Below are 24,732 nucleotides of genomic sequence, written 5' to 3'. Positions count from 1 at the left end.
TGTGGCTGGGCAATATACTACGTCGCTGGGCAATATACTACGTGACTGGGCAATATACTACGTGGCTGGACAATATACTATGTGGCTGGGCAATATACTACGTGGCTGGGCAATATACTACGTGTCGCTGGGCAATATACTACGTGGCTGGGCAATATACTACGTGGCTGGGCAATATACTACGTGGCTGGGCAATACACTACGTCACTGGGCAATATACTATGTGACTGGGCAATATACTACGTGGCTGGGCAATATACTACGTGGCTGGGCAATATACTACGTGGCTGGGCAATATGCTACGTGACTGGGCAATATACTACGTGGCTGGGCAATATACTACGTGGCTGGGCAATATACTACGTGGCTGGGCAATATACTACGTGGCTGGGCAATATACTACGTGGCTGGGCAATATACTACGTCACAGTGCAATGTACTACGCCGCTGGGCAATATACTACGTGGACATGCATATTCTAGAATACCCGATGCGTTAGAATCGGGCCACCATCTAGTGTATCTTATATTTGTCATTGCCTTATAGTTATCTGATACTTATCTATCTACTCTCATATTTATCATTTATTGATCTCTCTTCTTTCTAACTTATATCTTTTTTTTCTCTTTTGCATTTTGCTTTTACGGACGTTGTTCTTGATTTACAGCATAAACTCCAGATTCTGGCCCAGAGCACAACCCTGAAATGTATCCCACCTGTAAAACGCGCTGCTCTTTATAAACGCTCACCTTAAACCACATTTCTCAAATTCAGAACATTTTCATCTCCTCCAGCTCCAGATGGATTTACTGTAGACGACGTTATTTCCCTAATTTCTGTGTTATTAAATGTCTTTTGCTCGTTCCCAGCTGTTTCTGCCTTCTCTCTTTGTGCTTCGCACATGTTCATTTGTTTATTGGAGTCGTTCCGTCCATTAATTGTTACGTCCACGTATTTTATTCTTACCATTTGCGGAATGTGTTTGTTATTTACATGGATAAATTGCTGCTTTTATTCTAGATTGCAGCCAATTAGTGTCTGCCACTGTTATTATTACGAATCAGCAAAGACTGTAATACACAATCCCTCCAATTATTATAGGATTGGATGGAAAATTCTATGAAGCGTAAGCTGAAACTCATGGACAGACAGATACAGTAGATAGATAATAGATATTAGATAGATAATAGATTGATAATAGATAGATAATAGATAGAGAATAGATAATAGATAGATGATAGATAGATAGAGAATAGATAGATAATAGATATATAGATAGATAATAGATAGAGAATAGATACTAGATAGATAGATAATAGATAATAGATAAATAGATAGATAATAAATAGAGAATAGATAATGGATAGATAGATAATAGATAGATAGATAATAGATAGAGAATAGATAATAGATAGATAATAGATACTGTAGATACATAGTAGATAAATAGATAATAGATCGATAGATACTAGATAGAGAATAGATAAATAGATAGATAATAAATAGATATATAGATAGAGAATAGATACTAGATAGATAGATAATAGATAGATAGATAATAGATAGATAATAGATAAATAGATAATAAATAGATAATAGATAGATAATAGATAGATATATAGATAGATAAATAGATAGTAGAAAGATTATAGATAAATTAATAGATATATAGATAGATAGATAGATAATAGACAGACAGAAAAATACTTTGGCTTATTAGCACAAAGTGACAGTGGCAATGAACCTTTCTCAAGGACCTCAGAACCGAATTGCCACTATAGGCTAATAAACCACTGTTTGTCTGTTTTTTGCCATATTGCTTGGTGTGCTGCCTCCATTCGTTACTTCTTATCTGCATGGTTTAGTCTTTGCCAGGGAGGCGCTGCACCCACCTTATCCTGGTGCTACTACTGCTTTTTTTTCTTTTTAAATAGATAGTGTAGCAGAGCCAGGTAGGATAGGGTTAAAACTGAGCTCTGCAGGATTTGATTAGATGCACCAGCCCAGTTTTTTTTTTACTAGAACCAGGGACTGTCTTCATGATGTGTGTAAATGTGCTGGATGAAGCAGAGTCAAGTGTGCTGTTGGTGAGTGACCAGCCAAAATGTGAGCTGTGGCTAAGAAAGATTGACATGCCAGGGATGCACAGATCAGCTAGTAAATGTCATGCTATTCTGTTTCTGGTTTTCGGCATGACAATGCATATGTTTGCTTTAACCCTTTACTCTTTTCCCCTTTATTTGAGCTGGGATACTGTTGGCTGTTACCTTAATGGAGCCTTCTCAGTTCCCTGCTCTGCTGCGCAGTCGTACATGGCTGTTTAGGTATTTGCCCTGCTGCATACCTTCCTCATGTGCGGTCCCTGGTTGCTGCTGTGAAGCTGTCCGCGGGTTGTGAGGTCATTTGCAGCTGGTGCATGACTTTCCACGTGGTTCAGTTCTTGCAGTCTCAGCCAGGTGCCCTGAGCCTCAGATCCTGCACTGTGTGCTGTAATGGTTTCTGTGTGTGCTTAGGGCGTGCGCGGCCACACCTCCCCTGCTTTTATCAGGGTTAGGCTATGTGCACACGTCAGGTTTTTTTCCTGACAAAATCCTGAGAATTCTGCCAGAAATTCGAGTTTTTTTCCGTGCGGATTTCTCGCGGAATTTGCGCGTTTTTTGCGCGGATTTTTTGCAGATTTTTTGCGTTTTTTTTTTTTCCCTGAATGTCATTTTGGCTATGAAAACCACAAAAAATCCTCAAAAAGAATGAGCATGTCCGTTCTTTTTGCGGAATGCGTTTTTTTTGCGGAAAAAAACACTAACATATGCACAAAAAATGCGGAATGCATTCTAAAAGATAGGATGCATAATGTTAGCTTTTTTTAGCGGATTTATAGCGTTTTTATAGCAAAATTCCGCAAAAAAAAACGCTAAAAATCCGGACGCGTGCACATACCCTTAGGGTGTGTACTTCAAATGCTGTCCCCAGCCAGTTGCTGAGGGGCAGCTCATATATAAAGCTCCCCTGCCCTATGGGTGGGGCCTGAGCTACACTCACAAAGCTCCTGAACTTTGAACTTGAGGCGGTAAATCCAGGCCCGAATCCTTGATCCTGTACCTGTTCTGTACCTGAACCTGTCTGAACTGTGTCTGCTGTGATTATGTTCCTGGAATCCCTTTGCATCTGGAGCGTCACTCCCAGTGATTTTGAGTCTCTTGAAACCGGTGTTTCTGTTGAGCATCTACTACTCTGTGCTCTGACTACCATTCGGTGTTAACCCCATCTGGCTCATGTCCAGTACGGCGGTGTCTGCACCATCACGCTTGAGTTCCTTTCTAGGTCCGATGCCCGGAGCCTGACGACCGCAGTCTGGAACCTGATGACGGCTGTCTGGAGCTTGGAGCCTGATGTCTCTGGTGCCTGTAGGTCGTGTTGGATGTCCGGAACCGAACGACTCCTGTCTGATGTCTGCTGGTGACCCTGGCTCCAGATGTCCTGATGTCCTGTTTGTATCCTGATTTGTTGCCTGTAACCTGATGTCCTGTTGCCCTGCCTGTGTCCTGATGTCCTGAGGTCTTTCCTGAGTCCAGATGTCTGGTTTGTATCCTGATGTCTTGCCTGTACCCTGATGTCCTCATGTACCCTGATGTCCTGCCTGGGTCCTGATGTCCTGCCTATCTGTGCCTCGGTGATCCGTTGGTGCCTTGGGGTCCACTGGGTGGTACCCTTCTGAGGTGTGGAATCGGGAGCCTGACTGTTGTGAGTTCCGTTCTGGAGCTCCCTCCTGTGGTTGCTAATGGTGTGTTTGCGAGTTCTGCCCTTGGGCTCCCTCTGGTGGTTTCGAGTGGAACTGCTGCTCCGTTAGGTAGCTGTAGCTGCCTTCACTAATCGCCTTGCCTGGGTTTGTTATTTAAACCTGCTCTGGGCTTTAGTCCATGCCTGCTGTCAATGTTCTTGGTTGGATTTGATTCTTCCCTTGGATTTCTCATATGGCCAGTCCTTGTCTGCAAAAGATAAGTTTTGCTAGTTTGTTTGTCCATTTGTTTGGACTCTATTGCTTTGCATTTTGTCTCTTTTGTCCAGCTTGTCACTATGTCTTATTTAGGCTAGCTGGAAGCTCTGGGAAAGCAGATTTGCCCCTCCACACCGTGAGTCGGTGTGGAGTTCATTTTTGTAAACTCTGCGTGGATTTTGTAGTTTTTAATACTGACCGCACAGTATCCTTTGCTCTCTGTCTATCTAGTTTAGTATTGGCCTCCCCTTTGCTGAATTCTAATTTCATTTCTGTGTTCGTCATTTCCCTCTCCTTTCACAGTCAATATTTGTGGGGGGCTATCTTTCCTTTTGGGGGTTTCTCTGAGGCAAGATAGCTTTCTATTTCCTTATTTAGGGGTAGTTATATCTTAGGCTGTGTCGAGGTGTCTAGGGAGTGTCAGGAACATCCCACGGCTATTTCTAGTTGTGTTGATAGGATTAGGGACTGCGGTCAGTAGAGATACCACCTTCTCAGAGCTCGTTCCATGTTGCGTTTTAGCCACCAGGTCATTTCAGTGTGGCCTCTTAACCACCAGGTCATAACAGTACAGCAGGCCAGGAATGAATTGAATGCATCTTAAAAGAAGAAAAAAAAAGAGTTCTGAACCATTTTTTTTTATGTGCTCTGATCTGTCTTTTTTTTCCTCTTGATATCTGGGTGGTGCTGGATATATGCTCTGGTATGGAGGTTCAGAGTTTGTTTTCTCGTGTGGATCAACTTGCTGCAAGAGTCCAGAGTGTCCAAGATTATATTGTTCAGACTCCGGCTCTAGAGACTAGAATTCCTACTCCTGATTTGTTTTTTGGGGACAGATCCAAGTTTTTGAACTTTAAAAATAGCTGCAAATTGTTTTTTGCTTTGAAACCCCGTTCTTCTGGTGATCCCATTCAGCAAGTGAAAATCATCATATCCTTACTGCGTGGTGATCCTCATGACTGGGCTTTTGCTCTTGAAACAGGGAATCCGGCATTATTGAATGTAGATGCATTCTTTCAGGCGCTCGGATTGTTGTATGACGAACCTAACTCTGTAGAGCATGCTGAGAAAACACTGTTGGCCCTGTGTCAGGGTCAGGAAGCGGCAGAGTTATATTGCCAGAAATTTAGAAAATGGTCTGTGCTCACTAAATGGAATGAAGAGGCTCTGGCTGCTATTTTCAGAAAGGGTCTTTCTGAAAACCTTAAAGATGTTATGGTGGGCTTTCCTGCGCCTGCCGGTTTGAGCGAGTCTATGTCTCTAGCCATTCAGATTGATCGGCGCTTGCGTGAGCGCAAGGCGGTGCACCATATGGCAGTGTCCTCTGAGCGAAGTCCTGAGCCTATGCAATGTGATAGGATTTTGACTAGAGCAGAAAGGCAGAAATTCAGACGTCAGAATGGCCTGTGTTTTTACTGTGGTGATTCAGCTCATGCTATTTCTGATTGCCCTAAGCGTACTAGGAGGGTTCCTGGGTCTGTTACCATTAGTACTGTGCAGCCTAAATTTCTCTTGTCTGTTACCCTGATTTGCTCATTGTCGTCCTTTTCTGTCATGGCATTTGTGGATTCAGGCGCTGCCCTGAACTTAATGGACTTAGAGTTTGCCAGGCGCTGTGGTTTTTCCTTGGAACCTTTGCAGAGTCCTATTCCCTTAAGGGGGATTGATGCTACACCCTTGGCCAAAGATAAACCTCCGTACTGGACGCAGATGACTATGTACATGGCTCCAGCACATCAGGAAAATATTCGTTTTTTGGTGTTGCATAATTTGCATGATGTTGTTGTGCTGGGTTTTCCATGGTTACAGGAACATAATCCAGTGCTGGATTGGAGATCTATGTCTGTGACTGGTTGGGGTTGTCAGGGGATTCATAGTGATATTCCTTTGATGTCCATTTCCTCGTCCCCTTCTTCTGAAGTTCCTGAGTTTTTGTCGGATTTCCAGGATGTATTTGATGAGCCCAAGTCCAGTTCCCTGCCTTCTCATAGGGACTGCGATTGTGCCATTAATTTGATTCCTGGCTGTAAGTTCCCTAAGGGCCGACTTTTCAATTTGTCTGTGCCAGAGCATGCCACTATTATTATTATTATTTTATTATTATTATACATTTTTATAGCGCCATTTATTCCATGGCGCTTTACATGTGAATACGGGGCAAATATAGACAAATACATTAAACATGAGCAGATAACAAGGCACACGAGTACATAAGGAGGGAGGACCCTGCCCGCGAGGGCTCACAGTCTGCAGGGGGTGGGTGAGGATACACTAGGAGAGGGAAGAGCTGGCTGTACGGCTGTTCAGTAGGTTGAGGATCACTGCAGGCTGTAGGCTTGTCGGAAGAGATGAGTCTTCAGGTTCTTTTTGAAGGTTTCTATGGTAGGCGCAAGTCTGATGTGTTGGGGTAGAGAGTTCCAGAGTATGGGGGAAGCACGGGAGAAGTCTTGGATGCGGTTATGGGAAGAAGAGATGAGAGGGGAGTAGAGAAGGAGATCTTGGGAGGATCGGAGGTCGCGTGTAGGTAGGTACCGGGAGACCATGTCACAGATGTATGGAGGAGACAGGTTGTGGATGGCTTTGTATGTCAGTGTGAGGGTTTTGAACTGGAGTCTCTGGGCGATAGGAAGCCAGTGAAGGGCTTGACACAGGGGAGAGGCTGGGGAATAGCGGGGGGACAGGTGGATTAGTCGGGCAGCAGAGTGTAGGATGGATTGGAGTGGTGCCAGAGTGCTAGAGGGGAGTCCAGAGAGTAGGAGGTTGCAGTAGTCGAGGCGGGAGATGATAAGGGCATGCACTAGCGTTTTTGCAGTGTTGCGGTCAAGGAAAGCACGGATCCGGGAAATATTTTTGAGTTTGAGACGACAGGAGGAGGCAAGGGCTTGGATATGTGGCTTGAAAGAGAGGGCAGAGTCGAGGATCACCCCGAGGCACCGGGCGTGTGGGACTGGGGATAGTGAGCAGCCATTGACATTGATGGATAGGTCTGGTGGAGGGGTAGAGTGAGATGGGGGAAAGATGATGAATTCTGTTTTGTCCATGTTCAGTTGTAGAAAGCGAGCAGAAAAGAAGGCTGAAATGGCAGACAGACAGTGCGGGATTTTGGTAAGCAAGGAGGAGAGGTCAGGTCCGGAGAGGTAGATCTGCGTGTCGTCAGCGTAGAGATGGTACTGCATACCGTGGGATTCTATGAGCTGTCCCAGGCCGAAAGTGTAGATGGAGAAGAGTAGGGGTCCTAGAACAGAGCCTTGAGGAACACCGACTGACAAGGGGCGAAGTGAGGAGGTGGTGTGGGGGAGGGAGACACTGAATGTTCGGTCTGTCAGATATGACGAGATCCAGGAAAGGGCCAAGTCTGTGATGCCAAGGGATGAGAGGATTTGTAGCAAAAGGGAGTGGTCTACAGTGTCAAAGGCAGAAGACAAGTCCAGGAGAAGGAGGACAGAGTAGTGTCGCTTGCTCCTGGCAGTTAGTAGGTCATTGGTGACTTTAGTTAGGGCAGTTTCAGTTGAGTGATGGGAACGGAAGCCTGATTGTAACCGATCAAAGAGGGAGCAGGAGGAGAAGTGGGAGGACAGTTCAAGATGGACGTGTTGCTCCAGCAATTTGGAGGCATAAGGGAGAAGAGATATTGGGCGATAGCTAGACACAGAGGATGGGTCGAGGGAGGGCTTTTTGAGGATGGGTGTGATCTTGGCATGCTTGAAGGATGAGGGAAGGACATCTGTTGTGAGTGAGAGGCTGAAGAGGTGTGTTAGGGTTGGGATGAAGACCGTGGAAAGGTTAGGGATGAGGTGGGACGGGAGCGGGTCAAGCGTGCAGGTGGTGAGGTGTGATCTTGACAGGAGGGTGGAGAGCTGATCTTCTGTCATGGTGGAGAAGCTGGTTTTGGAGGAGCAGGGTTGAGCAGCTAAGAGGGGCAGTGGGCGCTGTGGGCCAAAGCTTTCTCTGATCGTATCGATCTTCTGTTTAAAGAAAGAGGCGAAGTCATCAGCAGAAATGAGGGGGGAGGGAGGAGGTGCGGGGGGACGGAGTAGAGAATTGAAAGTGTTGAAAAGCTGTTTAGGGTTGTGGGACAGGGAGGATATGAGGGATGAGAAGTAAGTTTGTTTTGCGGCAGTGAGCGCAGACTTGAAGCTGGCGAGGGACTGCTTGTATGCAGTGAAGTGGTCGGCAGAGCGGGATTGCTTCCATCTCCGCTCAGCAATCCTGGAAGCCCGTCTCAATTCTTTGGTCAGGCTGGTCAGCCAGGGCTGCCTGTTAATTGTACGAGTTTTACTATGCATGAGTGGGGTGGCCGAATCGAGTGTTGTTGTTATTGTGGTGTTATAAAAAGTGGCAGCAGCATCTGTGTCATGAAGGGAGGCTATGTCTGTGAGAGGGAGAAGGGACTCAGAGAGTGATTGTAAGTTGAGATGTTTGAGATTTCTGCGAGGGTGAGTGAGTTTGTGGAGTGGGGGTTGCACACTAGGAGAGGAGAGGGACGAGAATGTCAGTAGGTTGTGGTCAGACAGGGGGAGGGGTGTGTTAGTGAGGTTAGTAAGGGAGCAGAGGCGGGTGAAGATGAGGTCCAGCGTGTGGCCATCTTTGTGAGTGGCCTCAGAGGACCATTGAGTGAGGCCAAAGGAGGCAGTCAGTGATAAAAGTTTAGAGGTAGCTGAGGTGAAAGTGTCAATGGGGACATTGAAATCACCCATGATGATAGTGGGGATGTCAACAGAGAGGAAATGAAGTAGCCAGGTGGTGAAGTGGTCGAGAAAGGTGGAGATGGCTAGTTCTGGGGGGCGGTAGATGACAGCCAGCTGGAGGTTGGAGGGGGAATAGATGCGGACAGAGTGCACCTCAAACGAGGGAAGAGTAGCGGAGGGTGGTAGCGGGATTGGAGTAAAGGAGCAGGTGTCGGACAGGAGCAAGCCAACTCCTCCACCGCGTTTGTTGCTGGGGCGAGGGGTGTGAGAGAGGTGGAATCCGCCATAGGAGAGCGCAGCTGGAGAGGCCGAGTCAGAGGGGGTGAGCCAGGTTTCAGTGAGGCCGAGGAAGGAGAGTTTGTTGGTGATGAAGAGGTCATGGATAAATGGCAGTTTGTTGCAGATGGAGCGTGCGTTCCATAGTGCTCCAAGTAGGGGGAGCGGGGGAGTGGGGGCTGGATGAATGGGTATGAGGTTGTCGTGGTTGGGAAAACGTGCGGAGGATCGTGGCAGGGGGTTAGAAACGAGTGTGGGGATGAATTGGGGAGGGCCGGGATTTGGGGATATGTCACCAGCAATGAGGAGTAACAGACAGATCATTAGAAGGTGGGAGCAGGATAGGACATGATGTGGCCGTGTGTGTCTGGATAAAAAGGATTGTATGTGGAGGAACAGTTCTGAGGGGAAGGTGAGATGGCTGGGGAGTATGGAGGAAGAAATGACTAGTTCCTTACTAGGAGGAGGGATTGCAGGAGATTGTAAGAAGGAAAGTAGTATGGGGGTGAAAGAGAAAAGAAACCGAAACATTGTAGTGGTCAGTAGTCTGTTACCTTCCAGTCAATTCCAGTCCAATTCAGTCTAATTCAGAATCATAATTAAAAAGATGTAATTTAAAAGATGGAAGTTAAAAGATGATTTGCAGCAGACTGAGTCTATAGCAGACTCCTGCATGTGAATATATCCCCAGTTAAGGGCAATCAGGTGTGAATGAGGGGGTGGCTGGGTATGGGAGACCAGATGTAGAGAGTTAAGCAAAGGTCATAAAGTGAGGGAGGGGTAAGACTGACCACTCAAAGAGATGCCAGGATCACTATGCGGAGTTATGTAAAGGAATCCTTGGAGAAGGGGCATATTCGCCCGTCTTCGTCACCGTTGGGAGCGGGATTTTTTTTTGTTGCCAAGAAGGATGGCTCCTTGAGACCCTGTATAGATTATCGCCTTCTCAATAAGATCACTGTCAAATTCCAGTATCCGTTACCTTTACTTTCTGATTTGTTTGCTCGGATTAAGGGTGCTAGTTGGTTTACTAAAATCGACCTCTGAGGGGCGTATAATCTTGTGCGTATTAAACAAGGTGATGAATGGAAAACAGCATTTAATACGCCTGAAGGCCAGTTTGAATATCTTGTAATGCCATTCGGGCTCTCTAATGCTCCATCGGTATTTCAGTCCTTTATGCATGATATCTTCCGGAATTATCTGGATAAATTTATGATTGTGTATTTGGATGATATTTTGGTTTTCTCCGATGATTGGGAGTCTCATGTGAAGCAGGTTAGGATGGTGTTTCAGGTTCTTCGTACTAATGCGTTGTTTGTGAAGGGGTCTAAGTGCCTCTTTGGAGTTCAGAGGGTTTCTTTTTTGGGTTTTATTTTTTCTCCCTCGGCTATTGAAATGGACCCTGTTAAAGTCCACTCCAGGCCATTCATGATTGGACTCAACCTACATCTGTAAAGAGCCTTCAGAAATTTTTGGGCTTTGCCAATTTTTATCGTCGCATTATTGCTAATTTTTCTAGTGTGGTGAAGCCTCTGACCGATTTGACGAGGAAGGGCGCTGATGTGGTGAATTGGTCCTCTGCGGCTGTTGAGGCCTTTCAGGAGCTTAAACGTCGTTTTACTTCTGCTCCTGTGCTGCGTCAGCCAGATGTTTCTCTCCCTTTTCAGGTTGAGGTTGATGCTTCTGAGATTGGGGCAGGGGCCGTTTTGTCTCAGAGAAATTCTGATGGCTCTTTGATGAAACCATGTCCCTTCTTCTCCAGAAAATTTTCGTCTTCTGAGCGTAATTATGATGTCGGCAATCGGGAGTTGTTGGCTATGAAGTGGGCATTTGAGGAGTGGCGACATTGGCTTGAGGGAGCCAAGCATCGCGTGGTGGTCTTGACTGATCACAAGAATCTGCTAAGAGTCTGCTAAGCGGTGGAATCCTAGACAGGCTCGGTGGTCTTTGTTTTTCTCACGATTTGATTTTGTGGTCTCGTATATTCCTGGATCTAAGAATGTGAAGGCTGATGCCCTTTCTAGAAGTTTTTTGCCTGATTCTCCGAGAGTTCTTGAGCCGGCTGGGATCCTCAAGGACGGGGTAATTCTTTCTGCCATCTCCCCTGATTTACGGCGGATACTTCAGGAGTTTCAGGCTGATAAACCTGACCGCTGTCCTGTGGGGAAATTGTTTGTTCCTGATAGATGGACTAGTAGGGTAATTTCTGAGGTTCATTGTTCGGTGTTGGCTGGTCACCCTGGGATTTTCGGTACCAGAGATTTGGTGGCTAGGTCCTTTTGGTGGCCTTCCTTGTCGCGGGATGTGCGTTCGTTTGTGCAGTCCTGTGGGACCTGTGCCCGGGCTAAGCCTTGCTGTTCCCGTGCCAGCGGGTTGCTTTTGCCTTTGCCTATTCCTGAGAGGCCCTGGACGCATATTTCCATGGATTTTATTTCTGATCTTCCTGTTTCTCAGAAGATGTCTGTTATCTGGGTGGTTTGTGACCGGTTTTCTAAGATGGTCCATTTGGTGCCGTTGCCTAAGTTGCCTTCCTCTTCTGATTTGGTTCCATTATTTTTTCAGCATGTGGTTCATTTGCATGGTATTCCGGAGAATATTGTGTCTGACAGAGGTTCCCAGTTCGTTTCTAGGTTTTGGCGGTCCTTTTGTGCTAGAATGGGCATTGATTTGTCTTTCTCTTCTGCATTCCATCCTCAGACAAATGGCCAAACGGAGCAAACCAATCAGACCTTGGAAACCTATTTGAGATGCTTCGTGTCTGCTGATCAGGATGATTGGGTGACCTTTTTGCCGTTGGCCGAGTTTGCCCTTAATAATCGGGCTAGTTCTGCTACCTTGGTTTCGCCTTTTTTTTGTAACTTTGGTTTTCATCCTCGTTTTTCTTCAGGGCAGCTTGAGCCTTCTGACTGTCCTGGTGTGGATTCCGTGGTGGACAGGTTGCAGCAAATTTGGACTCATGTGGTGGACAATTTGACGTTGTCTCAGGAGAAGGCTCAGCGTTTTGCTAACCGTCGTCGGTGTGTTGGTCCCCGGCTTCGTGTTGGGGATTTGGTCTGGTTGTCTTCTCGTCATGTTCCTATGAAGGTTTCTTCCCCTAAGTTCAAGCCTCGCTTTATTGGGCCTTATAAGATTTCTGAAATTTTCAAACCAGTGTCTTTTCGTTTGGCCCTTCCAGCTTCCTTTTCCATTCATAATGTGTTCCATAGATCCTTGTTGCGGAGATATGTGGTACCTATGGTTACCTCCGTTGATCCTCCTGCTCCGGTGTTGGTTGAGGGGGAATTGGAATATGTGGTAGAGAAGATTTTGGATTCTCGTTTTTCGAGGCGGAAGCTTCAGTATCTGGTCAAGTGGAAGGGTTATGGCCAGGAGGATAATTCTTGGGTTGTTGCCTCCGATGTTCATGCTCCCAATTTGTTTCATGCTTTCCATTTGGCTCATCCTGATCGGCCTGGGAGCTCTGTTGAGGGTTCGGTGACCCCTCCTCAAGGGGGGGGGGTACTGTTGTGAGTTCCGTTCTGTAGCTCCCTCCTGTGGTTGCTAATGGTGTGTTTGCGAGTTCTGCCCTTGGGCTCCCTTTGGTGGTTTCGAGTGGAACTGCTGCTCCGTTAGGTAGCTGTAGCAGCTGCCTTCACTAATCGCCTTGCCTGGGTTTGTTATTTAAACCTGCTCTGGGCTTTAGTCCATGCCTGCTGTCAATGTTCTTGGTTGGATTTGATTCTTCCCTTGGATTTCTCATATGGCCAGTCCTTGTCTGCAAAAGATAAGTTTTGCTAGTTTGTTTGTCCATTTGTTTGGACTCTATTGCTTTGCATTTTGTCTCTTTTGTCCAGCTTGTCACTATGTCTTATTTAGGCTAGCTGGAAGTTCTGGGAAAGCAGATTTGCCCCTCCACACCGTGAGTCGGTGTGGAGTTCATTTTTGTAAACTCTGCGTGGATTTTGTAGTTTTTAATACTGACCGCACAGTATCCTTTGCTCTCTGTCTATCTAGTTTAGTATTGGCCTCCCCTTTGCTGAATTCTAATTTCATTTCTGTGTTTGCCATTTCCCTCTCCTTTCACAGTCAATATTTGTGGGAGGCCATCTTTCGTTTTGGGGGTTTCTCTGAGGCAAGATAGCTTTCTATTTCCTTCTTTAGGGGTAGTTATATCTTAGGCTGTGTCGAGGTGTCTAGGGAGTGTCAGGAACATCCCACGGCTATTTCTAGTTGTGTTGTTAGGATTAGGGACTGCGGTCAGTAGAGATACCACCTTCTCAGAGCTCGCTCCATGTTGCGTTTTAGCCACCAGGTCATTTCAGTGTGGCCTCTTAACCACCAGGTCATAACACCTGACATCGTCATGTTTTGTTTATGTACTGTGTGACTTTACTTTAGTAAACTTTACTTTCTTTATACCTGAAGTATCGGTAATCATGTCCTACGTGTCTCTTCCTTGTCCACATGCTCAGCTGTCACAGAACTCCAGTCGCTGCCCTCCCCTAGTTCGGGTACGCCGGGTCCCCCTCTGCGGTTTAAAGGGTCCGTATTTTGTCCCGGGGGACACACGCCCCACGCCTTCTGAGGTTGGTCGGTGTCTATGTGCTGGGCCGCATCTCCGGCTGCAGCTGATCGTGACAGTAAAGCTGGAGAGCGGCACCATAATGAAGGTCTGAAGGAACGTGAAGCATGGTGGAGGGTCCTACAAGAATGAGGATGAATTTCAGTAAATGGAGTTATGAATTTGGTAAGGAGTAATGGTGTCCTCAATGGTGAGAAATGCACCAGATACTTATCCATCATGTAATACCATCAGGAAGGCTTCTGATTGGCTCCAAATGTATTTTGCAGCTGGATAACGACCCCCAAACTTCCAGCCAATATCATTAAGGATGAGAAGTCCTGAAACTGATGGTCCGGCCCCCGCAGAGCCCTGATCTCACATCATCCCATCTGTCTGTGATAACATGAAGACAGAAAAAGCAGCACAAGCCTCATACACAGAAGATCTGGGGTCAGTCCTCCAAGATGTTTGGAGCAATATTCATGCAAATGCATCTAGAAGAATAGACGGGATTTAGATTTCTCTTTTCTTCATTCACTTTGCATTTTGTTAATTGATAAAAAAAAATAGCATTACAGAGTACCGTTTTCTTGACGCGGCTCAGTGGTTTCAACAATATATTGAGGTTACAATATTACAGGAACATTCTGCAAATCCTGTCATCCTGTAACGCCCTGTGACGCGGGGGGACGGTTGCCGGATTCAGGCGTTCTGGTAGCTCACAGCCGGTTAAGCGTCTCTGCTTCGTTATTGTGTAATGAGGCCTTAGTGCACCGGTTCTCGGGGTCCTGACGGTAATATTGAGTCTGCAGTGGGGGGCACTTAGCAGAAAATGCATCACCTGGTTAAGCACCGAGTTCAGCTCTCCATGTTCTTTTCTGCCGGCTCAGACTCCACACAGACACATGAGACTCATTTCACAAGAAAACAGATCTGCATTAATGAACGCTAATTGGGTGAAACGCGTTGGTGAATTATTTCATTAGCTCAGTAAGTTCATCTCCCAGGACTTCATACAGAGTCTGTCAAAACACAGACGACTAACCCTCAAATTTCAGAACGAGCGTCCCGAGAGCGCCGACTATCCGTGCAAAGCGATGCGTTTTAGGTGCTCAGTGCCATGATGTCAGATTATGAAAAATGGTTAAAAAAAAAACACCCCCAAACTATTCTACGTTAACCTCGAGAATGTAAAACGTTTTTTGATAAAGCCCATTTTTTTTTTCTCTTTCTTTTTAACGATTCGGATGGACATTTCTTATGGTAACAGATTGGTGTGGGCAAGACGGAGAACAAAAACTTTGGGGAAATTAGACTTGTCATTTTAGTTTTTAATAACTCATCAGGGAAAAAAAAATCATCACATTTTCTCCACAATATGTTATCCATTTTGGATAGACTATTAGATGCCCCCAATACAGAGGGGCCAGTATCAGCAACAATTCCCTCCAAACGAGCCTTAGGTTTATAAGCTTTGTGTTGTGCCATCTCGGATATGCATGGCAGAACAACAGTATCTGGCATAAGTCACTGATAGATGTGCATCTTCTCTATGGGTCCTGGCCACTGGGAATGGAGAACTCGTTGCACAAGCTCGCTGATCTCCATTCACTTCTATGGAGGTATCAACAATTGCCGAACCAACCGGCAGAACTCCAACTTTCTTGCACTTCTGGGGGCCACCACATACAGGGTCCTGACAGCAGCCCCGAGGGGGGGGGGGGAAGTTACCGTACGTCTGCTCTGTATTAGTAGTTGGGCTGCAATCTGAATATGTAGAGAGTCTGGTCTGGGGTCTGCATGATTGGGGGGAGGTATGGTCTCCGGTCTACATAAATTGGGGTCTATATAAACGGGTGGATGGTCTGGTCGCTGATGCAGATCTGGTTTGGAGTTTCGAGTCTGTATTAAGGGGTAGTCACGTCCGAGGTCGTTTTTAAGGGCAGCTCATATTTATTTTGGATGTATATATTTAGGTGGACGGGGGCCTATATTTGCTTAGGGGGTTTAATCTTTGTTAAGGGTATTTATGGGAGGGATTACATGTAGTATGTGTGATTTCATCTCCCATATAAGTCCACATTCTCGTCCTTAACCATGAAATTGGAGCAGTTTATACAAATTTTCATCAAGAGAGCGCACAAAGGGCATTCTTGGATTGGGTTTTGGGGGCAAATTTCAAGAAGAACTGAACTTATTTTTTCATACTTAATTTTGTCCAGCATGGAAATGCAGCGCCCCAGGGTCCAGGTAATTGCAGTAATGTCATTCTTCCACCAGGGGGAGTGATGTTATGTCTGGAGGCAATAAAGGAGATCACCTTACCAGGTATCACAAACCACACAACACACTTCACACTCCAGTCCACCAGGGGGAGCTATGCTCCTATTTAGTAGGGCACTCCTCACAATATGGTAAAACTGGTGGTCTGGATAGGAAGTGAGGCAGAAACTGACTGGGCTTCACCCAGGCAGCACCTGTCAGGCAGACAGGGGAAAGGAGGAACATCAAACAGCTGCAGACAGAGAGGTCCCTGACAGGGGTGGGATCCTGTCAGAGGCCTAGATAGAGGGTTACGGAGCTGCGCCTGCTCCGACGTGCGGCAGCATCCTAAGAAAAGACACAAAGAGAATTGCGTTGCTGAGAGTGAGAAATGAAGTCATAGCAAAAGGAGAGGAATCCAGAGGGAGTTCTGCCCTGCAATAGGCTGCCTCCTTCTGAGGCGCAGAAGCCGGTGGCCGGAACACCGAGGGAGCAATATTCTCCAAGCCTGGCTCCAGAGACCGGCAGGACAGTTAATTTCCACGTTAGCTGCCCAACCTTACACCCAGGAGGCACGGTGGCAACTTGTGGGGGCTGGGGCGTCGTAGGGTCCCTGTAAAAAGCCTCAGGCCATCAGTCATACGGGTTTGTCCTATCCATACCATCTGGGGGACAGAGAGAGAGAGAGAAAGAGAAATAACATCTAGAACACCAGCATCAGTTGTGAGGACCTCACCGAGAAGCTTAGCAGTAAGGGACTGCAACACCATGGCACTAGAGGAAGGCTACTGATTTCCACCTGGATAAGGGGACTCTGGATTTGCCTTCAGACCGGCCGGACTCTGCCTGCCCCGTGATCCGGTGCTCTGGACTGTGGACGCTGAAGACTTCAGTAAAGATAGAGACTGCAACCTTGTGTCCTCGTTATTCACTGCGCCTCTCATCATTCACCATCTACACTCTGGGAAGCCCTGGGGATACACTTCACCTGAGGGAAGCTATACCATCTAGCTGCCATAACATCACCCCAGCGGACCCCTTAAAGCAGCGTCGGTCACCCGGACCGAATACAACAGGTGGCGTCACGAACACTATCCCTTTAAAGACCTTTCCCCTCATTTTCAACGGACGTCCCCTAGGGCCACGGACCGGGTCAGCCGCCGTGACATCCCCATTGAGAACAGAAGGGCCCGGTGCCGAGTACCCCACTGCCCTACTCGGGAGGGGTGGGGGGGGGGGGGGGGCGATCCAGAAACGTTGCAAATATTTGGGATTTCTCTTCAATCCTGTAAAAAAAAAAAAAAAAAAAAGTCGGATTCCTGAATATACTGATTTGCAAACTTTCATAACTTTCCATGTTGGACAAAGTGCTAAAAAAAATAAAAGTTTATTTACTCTTTAAAGTTGGTAACTATGAATTCCGTTAGTTGAGGACACATAGAATGTGGATTCATATTTATAAAAACGAGTGTCTAGAAAGCAGCGGCCATAAAACTTCCGGCATCTGCCCGTTACAATCTCTGGATCCAGTGATTTAAGGCTTCGCATGGATTTTGCACAATGCCCCTTAATAACGGGGTTCATACACCACATGTGAGCTGTGACGTCTGTGACTGGAGCACAATCTTATTTCCATTAAAAGCACAAATTTGGAAAGTGCCGGTGCTGGACCCGGAGCGATCTCCATCAAGCGTCACCTATGTAATATGTCCCCGTCCGGATCGTCCCGCAGCCCCCCAGCACCTGCACACGCAGGGGCAGCAGGTTCGAATCAGCGCTAAACACGTGCATGTGTGGGTCGGCGCGGACTATTTTATATGACAGGCGCTCCTCTGGGGATCAGCCATAAAAGAAATGTCTGTTCTCTTATGTGAACCTGCGAGAGGCGAAATCTTATTACATACATATGGGCAAAAAGACGTAAAAATGAGTCAATAAGAGAAGCGAGTCATAGAATGTTTATGGGGCGTCTGGAGAACGAGGTTACATTGTGGGGGAGGATGGTCAATAGCGGGGTAGGAAATGCCAGCTTATGAAAATAGTGCATATGGCACTAAAGAAATAAAAATGGCGGACATGAAAATGGGCACAGACAAAATGGAGTCTCAAGGTATTTTAGGAAATATTGGAAGCAGTGATCAGATTTGTAAAGAAGCTGTTAACATTAATGTTAAAAAGAGCAAGCAACATTATTGAAATAAGACAGAGCTTACATCTGAGGTCCAGTGCCTAGGGCGGCAGATTACAGGGGCGGCGTCAGAAGAAAGAGAAAAAATGTATCACATAACAAAACTGGTGTATTTGCAGGTGTGGGATTGCATTAATTCACAAATACTTCCGAGGTCAGAGGAATCACCTGCCTGCCCTGACGTTTGACGGCATGCCGATTCTGATGGCATCTCTCTGATGTCACCTCCTCATACTGCAGACTTCGTTGCAGAGCGCTGAAGAAGGAGAAGATGCAGGAGCGGGGAGCAGATAAGTGCTTGGTAGAGCCAAGATTCAAGAAACTTTTACTATAGACTAGGAAGGGGGGTTGCAGACAGTATAGCGGGACAGTGAAAGGACACAGTATGGGGGAAGGGCAGTATATCGGGTGAGGGCACATTATGGGAGCAGTATATAAAGTAAGGGAGCATTATCGGGGGACTGTACTATAGTGTGAGGACAAAGTATCAGGGGCAGTGTGAAAAGGGGGCACAGTATGGATATGGGGCGCAAAATAGAGAAGGCACAGTATGGAGAGGGCACTCATTACGGAGTAAAGGCACAATAAGGAGAGGGGCTAATGGTACCGTCACACAGTGCAATTTAGATCGCTACGACGGCACGATTTGTGACGTTGCATCGTCGCTTAATTATCGTTTCAAACATCGTAGACTGCGGTCACACTACACGATGCACGACGCTGAAGCGAAAAATTCATGACGTATTTGCGATGTAGAAGTCGTATGGGACAGTCGTACGGTCGTGTCACACACGACGATTCAGAGCAAATTTTGCATAATCTGTGCGTGACGTTGTTCACAAGGGGCGTGTTGTGCCACTAGTTAGTGTGGTGATAGGCCAAAGGTTCTGTGCACACAATTGGTTGGAAAATTTGTCACCTGAGCGCTATTGTTCCCAATGCCACTTCACTGCTTTCAAAATTTCCTTTCTTCACTTCGTACTTGGACACTTGGTGGACCTGGACATCGGAATTTTGTACCTCGCTGAATATACCACGCTTTGCACCGCTGCTTCGAGGTATGTAAACCGCTTGGGCGTGGTGGATGGAACGCTGTATGGACGGCATGAGTGCTTCGTTCCACCGCTGAAGTGAAGTGGATGGTACACTGTTGTGACTGGAGGGCTACAATGTGGCAGATGGTACGCTGTTGTGCTTGGTTGTGACTGGTGGGCTACAGCGTGGTAGATGGAACTCAGTTTGTTCGGCATGACCGCTTCGTTCCACCGCTGAAGCGATGCGGATGGTACGCTGGTGTGACTGCTTATGACCGGTTGTGTGTGATGAGCTAGAGCGTGGCAGATGGCACAATGTATGGTCACCATGAGCGCTTTGTGTGGCTGCTGTAGGGAAGCGGGCGGTACACTGTTTTGGGTTATGGTGGCCTATGGCGCGGCAGATGGAAGAAGCGATGCGGATGGTACGCTGTTGTGACTGGTCGTGACTGGTGGGCTACAGCGTGGTAGATGGAACTCAGTTTGTTCGGCATGACCGCTTCGTTCCACCGCTGAAGCGATGCGGATGGTACGCTGGTGTGACTGCTTATGACCGGTTGTGTGTGTTGAGCTAGAGCGTGGCAGATGGCACAATGTATGGTCACCATGAGCGCTTTGTGTGGCTGCTGTAGGGAAGCGGGCGGTACACTGTTTTGGGTTATGGTGGCCTATGGCGCGGCAGATGGAAGAAGCGATGCGGATGGTACGCTGTTGTGACTGGTCGTGACTGGTGGGCTACAGCGTGGTAGATGGAACTCAGTTTGTTCGGCATGACCGCTTCGTTCCACCGCTGAAGCGATGCGGATGGTACGCTGGTGTGACTGCTTATGACCGGTTGTGTGTGTTGAGCTAGAGCGTGGCAGATGGCACAATGTATGGTCACCATGAGCGCTTTGTGTGGCTGCTGTAGGGAAGCGGGCGGTACACTGTTTTGGGTTATGGTGGCCTATGGCGCGGCAGATGGAAGAAGCGATGCGGATGGTACGCTGTTGTGACTGGTCGTGACTGGTCGTGACTGGTGGGCTACAGCGTGGTAGATGGAACTCAGTTTGTTCGGCATGACCGCTTCGTTCCGCCGCTGAAACGATGCGGATGGTACGCTGTTGTGACTGCTTATGACCGGTTGTGTCTGTTGCGCTACAGCGTGGCAGATGGTACAATGTATGGTCACCATGAGCGCTTTGTGTGGCTGCTGTAGGGAAGCGGGCGGTACACTGTTTTGGGTTATGGTGGCCTATGGCGTGGCAGATGGAAGAAGCGATGGTAGGCATGAGCGCTTTGTGTGGCTGCTGTTGTTAAGCGTTTGGCACACTGGCAAAAGTATTGTTAATAGGACTCTTTGTCAACCATGTAATTTTTTTTTATAATTACTTTTTAGATGTCAAATCGTGTGGAGTTCATCAGGGATTTCATCGAGATTTATCAGTCTTTTCCCTGCCTCTGGAAAATAAAATCTCCTGAGTATTGTAACAGGGAAAAGAGGAGGGAGGGTTACTTACAGCTCATTGAGCTTTACAATCGTCAGGCACCAGATGAGGCAGCTAACGAAGCAGTTATTAAAAAGAAAATCCAGGCGCTCCGCACGGTCTGGAGGAAGGAGCTGAACAAGGTTCTTCAGACTACAAGGTCCGGAGCTTCCACTGAAGAAGTTTATGTGCCAAAACTGTGGTATTTTGAGCATCTTAATTTTCTGAGGGACCAAGAGGTGCCACGGACTTCAACGTGTCTTCGATTGTTGGCACCTGTGGAACCAATAGTTTCGGAGAACCACGCCGAGCAGGAGTCACAAGGGCAACAAGTAAGTAGCTCTTTGGACGAAAGTTCACCAATGTGTCCTATAATTACATAATTTTTCTCTGCATTTTAGGTTTTATACTTCTGATTATCACATCAGTTTGAAGTTGTTACAAAAACATGTACACATAAGTAACCCTGTCGCAGTCAAGTATTATATGGGGAACTTAATATGTATGAAATGGCGATATTTCTAAACCATACCATCTAAGCAATATAGAAAATAGTATCGCTTCAAGCTGCCGATGTACTCTTGTTGAGACTATTTAGACTATAAAATATTGGTCAGGTTCCCATAGCAGTCAGAACAGTGTAGTTCAAAGTATTCAATAAAAGGGAGGGTTAAAGAATATTACTAAGCATCAAATATATTATAATCTTTTTGTTACCTACTACGAATATATAGTTTGGATGCGGTTATGGTGGTACAACTTTTTGTTGCCGGGTTCATAACTTGTTTTTTCCCCCCCCCCCCAGGATGACAGTGCGCAGGAGAGTACACTAGACTGTTCACAGGACTGCACAACAACAGATTTAGTGGAGGCTGCACCTGCCAGGACTCAATCGAGGCAAGGTCCAAGAAAACGGAAAGCCACCTCAGACGCCTCAAATGAACTATTGAGCCTGGCAAAGAAGGTGTTGACAAGAAATGTTAGCCCTGCGTTAGAGGGGTTTGGACACTATGTGGTTGACAAACTGGCAAAAATGGACGACAACCAAAGAATACTAGCAGAGCGTCTGATTCTGGAAGCAGTAAACAAGGGTACTGATGGCGATTTGGACAAGAACACTTGTTTGGTCTCTTCCCGGCCAATACAGCGGACAGAGCCATCAAATTTCAATGGTTGGTCACAGGGTCAGACATCGATGCGACACAATCCTCACGTTTCCCACTTCGGCCAGCCACCCCCTAATAACTCCTACACGCCAATACCTTTACATATGGCTTCGCCCATCAGGCACCAAAGTTATCAGCCGGAACAATCGTCGTATCAGAATTTGTGATTTCCTAACTACTTTTACATTCCTTTTTTTTTATTGTCTTGTTAAAATAATGTTTCAAATAAAAGCTTTTATTATAAATTCTATCACTACTTTTTGATTGGTGTGTCTCAATCACAGCACTGTATGAGGGAACAAATTAACGTAACAAATTCATGTACAGTTAACTAAAAAAAAAAATCGAATGAAAGTTTAACAAAATCTTTTAATTGGAACAACAAAAAATGGATTATTGGCCCGCCTACAACTGCTGGCACATGTCCCGCAGCTTCTGCAGCTCCTCCATTGCCACATTGTGCTGCTCCTGAATATGTGCCATAGTGTGGAGTAACTTGTCTATGCCGGCTTCAATATCCTCTTTGTTGACAGTGACGAGAGCTGTGGGTCAAAAAACATAACATTAATAACACTGTAGTCTCCCGATGTGTCTTTGCTTCTGTGAATGAAAAAAAAAAAAAAAAGTAAGCAAAACTGACTTGGGGGGGAAGGGGGGGAGGGTGGTTGTTTGGGTTGGGGGTGAAAGAGTGGGCCTGCAACAAAATCAAAATAACTTAATTGTGGGAACCTACTAGGATGTTGAGGCACGGAGGGCACTTCTGGATCTGAGTCGCTGTTGAATGCCTCGTGCTGTCGGCGGCGGCGCTGTCTCTTTGCCTCTGTGAAGAAAAAAAAAAAAACAAGGTCTGTCAGCATATATGGCAACAGTGGCTGCCGGGGGAGGGGGGGGGTGTTAAGAGGGGACCTGCAACTTAATCCAAATCACATAATTGTGGGAACCTACTAGGATCTGGAGGAGTTGACCCGGAGGGCACAGATCCAGGAGAGGCTGGGCGGGATGCCTCGTGGCGGCGGCGGTGCTGTGTCTTTGCCTCTGTGAAGAAAAAAAAAAAAAAAAAATTTTTTAAAAAGGTCTGTTAGCATATATGGCAACACTGGCTGCCGGGGGGGGGAAGGGGACCTGAAACAAAATCCAAATCACATTATTGTGGGAACCTACTAGGATCTGGAGGAGTTGACCCGGAGGGCTCCGGGACATTGGACCCTGAGGGCACAGAGCCAGAAGAGGCTGGGCGGGATGCCTCGTGGCGGCGGCGGTGCTGTGTCTTTGCCTCTGTGAAGAAAAAAAAAAAAAAAAAAATTTTAAAAAAGGTCTGTTAGCATATATGGCAACACTGGCTGCCGGGGGGGGAAGGGGACCTGAAACAAAATCCAAATCACATTATTGTGGGAACCTACTAGGATCTGGAGGAGTTGACCCGGAGGGCTCCGGGACATTGGACCCTGAGGGCACAGAGCCAGAAGAGGCTGGGCGGGATGCCTCGTGGCGGCGGCGGTGCTGTGTCTTTGCCTCTGTGAAGGAAAAAAAAAAAAAAAAAAAAATTAAAAAAAAAAAAAAGGTTGGTAAGCATATATGGCAACACTGGCTGCCGGGGCGTGAAGGGGACCTGAAACAAAATCCAAATCACATTATTGTGGGAACCTACTAGGATCTGGAGGAGTTGACCCGGAGGGCTCCGGGACATTGGACCCTGAGGGCACAGAGCCAGAAGAGGCTGGGCGGGATGCCTCGTGGCGGCGGCGGTGCTGTGTCTTTGCCTCTGTGAAGGAAAAAAAAAAAAAAAAAAAAATTAAAAAAAAAAAAAAGGTTGGTAAGCATATATGGCAACACTGGCTGCCGGGGCGTGAAGGGGACCTGAAACAAAATCCAAATCACATTATTGTGGGAACCTACTAGGATCTGGAGGAGTTGACCCGGAGGGCTCCGGGACATTGGACCCTGAGGGCACAGAGCCAGAAGAGGCTGGGCGGGATGCCTCGTGGCGGCGGCGGTGCTGTGTCTTTGCCTCTGTGAAGGAAAAAAAAAAAAAATTAAAAAAAAAAAAAAGGTTGGTAAGCATATATGGCAACACTGGCTGCCGGGGCGTGAAGGGGACCTGAAACAAAATCCAAATCACATTATTGTGGGAACCTACTAGGATCTGGAGGAGTTGACCCGGAGGGCTCCGGGACATTGGACCCTGAGGGCACAGAGCCAGAAGAGGCTGGGCGGGATGCCTCGTGGCGGCGGCGGTGCTGTGTCTTTGCCTCTGTGAAGGAAAAAAAAAAAAAAAAAAAAATTAAAAAAAAAAAAAAGGTTGGTAAGCATATATGGCAACACTGGCTGCCGGGGCGTGAAGGGGACCTGAAACAAAATCCAAATCACATTATTGTGGGAACCTACTAGGATCTGGAGGAGTTGACCCGGAGGGCTCCGGGACATTGGACCCTGAGGGCACAGAGCCAGAAGAGGCTGGGCGGGATGCCTCGTGGCGGCGGCGGTGCTGTGTCTTTGCCTCTGTGAAGGAAAAAAAAAAAAGTTAGGTCAGCAGTTCGCTGTGCCACATAGTACTTTTCACCGTTCATACTGTCCCATAGCTGTGGCACTGCAACGTTGAAACTGTCCCATAGCTGTGGCACATAGTGGCTCTGCAACGTTCAAACTGTCCCATAGCTGTGGCACATAGTGGCTCTGCAACGTTCAAACTGTCCCATAGCTGTGGCACATAGTGGCTCTGCAACATTCAAACTGTCCCATAGCAGTGGCACATAGTGGCTCTGCAACGTAGAAACTGTCCCATAGCTGTGGCACTTAGTGGCTCTGCAACATTCAAACTGTCCCATAGCTGTGGCACATAGTGGCTCTGCAACGTAGAAACTGTCCCATAGCTGTGGCACATAGTGGCTCTGCAACGTTCAAACTGTCCCATAGCTGTGGCACATAGTGGCTCTGCAACGTTGAAACTGTCCCATAGCTGTGGCACATAGTGGCTCTGCAACGTTCAAACTGTCCCATAGCTGTGGCACATAGTGGCTCTGCAACGTTCAAACTGTCCCATAGCTGTGGCACTGCAACGTTCAAACTGTCCCATAGCTGTGGCACATAGTGGCTCTGCAACATTCAAACTGTC

The 24,732-nt window shown here is 46.9% G+C and overlaps 1 protein-coding gene across 1 annotated transcript; it reads left to right on the top strand.

Annotated features, from left to right (window-relative positions):
- Positions 1-19,097: 19,097 nt before the first annotated feature.
- Positions 19,098-21,870, top strand: LOC138671283 (uncharacterized). Its single transcript, XM_069759345.1, has 2 exons — positions 19,098-20,786; positions 21,260-21,870. Exons 1-2 carry the CDS (start codon positions 20,367-20,369, stop codon positions 21,785-21,787), a joined length of 948 nt encoding a protein of 315 aa, XP_069615446.1. The 5' UTR covers positions 19,098-20,366; the 3' UTR covers positions 21,788-21,870.
- Positions 21,871-24,732: the final 2,862 nt, after the last annotated feature.

Source organism: Ranitomeya imitator, chromosome 3, assembly GCF_032444005.1.
Source record: "Ranitomeya imitator isolate aRanImi1 chromosome 3, aRanImi1.pri, whole genome shotgun sequence".
NCBI lineage: Eukaryota > Metazoa > Chordata > Amphibia > Anura > Dendrobatidae > Ranitomeya > Ranitomeya imitator.
The sequence above is the reverse complement of the archived record's forward strand: the minus strand, read 5'-3'. Positions and strand labels throughout refer to the sequence as shown.

Excerpts from the sequence above, each read along its gene's own strand:
- LOC138671283 (XM_069759345.1), top strand. The coding sequence starts at position 20,367 with ATGTCAAATCGTGTGGAGTTCATCAGGGATTTCATCGAGATTTATCAG. Across the intron at positions 20,787-21,259 it reads AGGAGTCACAAGGGCAACAA|GATGACAGTGCGCAGGAGAG; the intron begins GTAAGTAGCTCT and ends CCCCCCCCCCAG.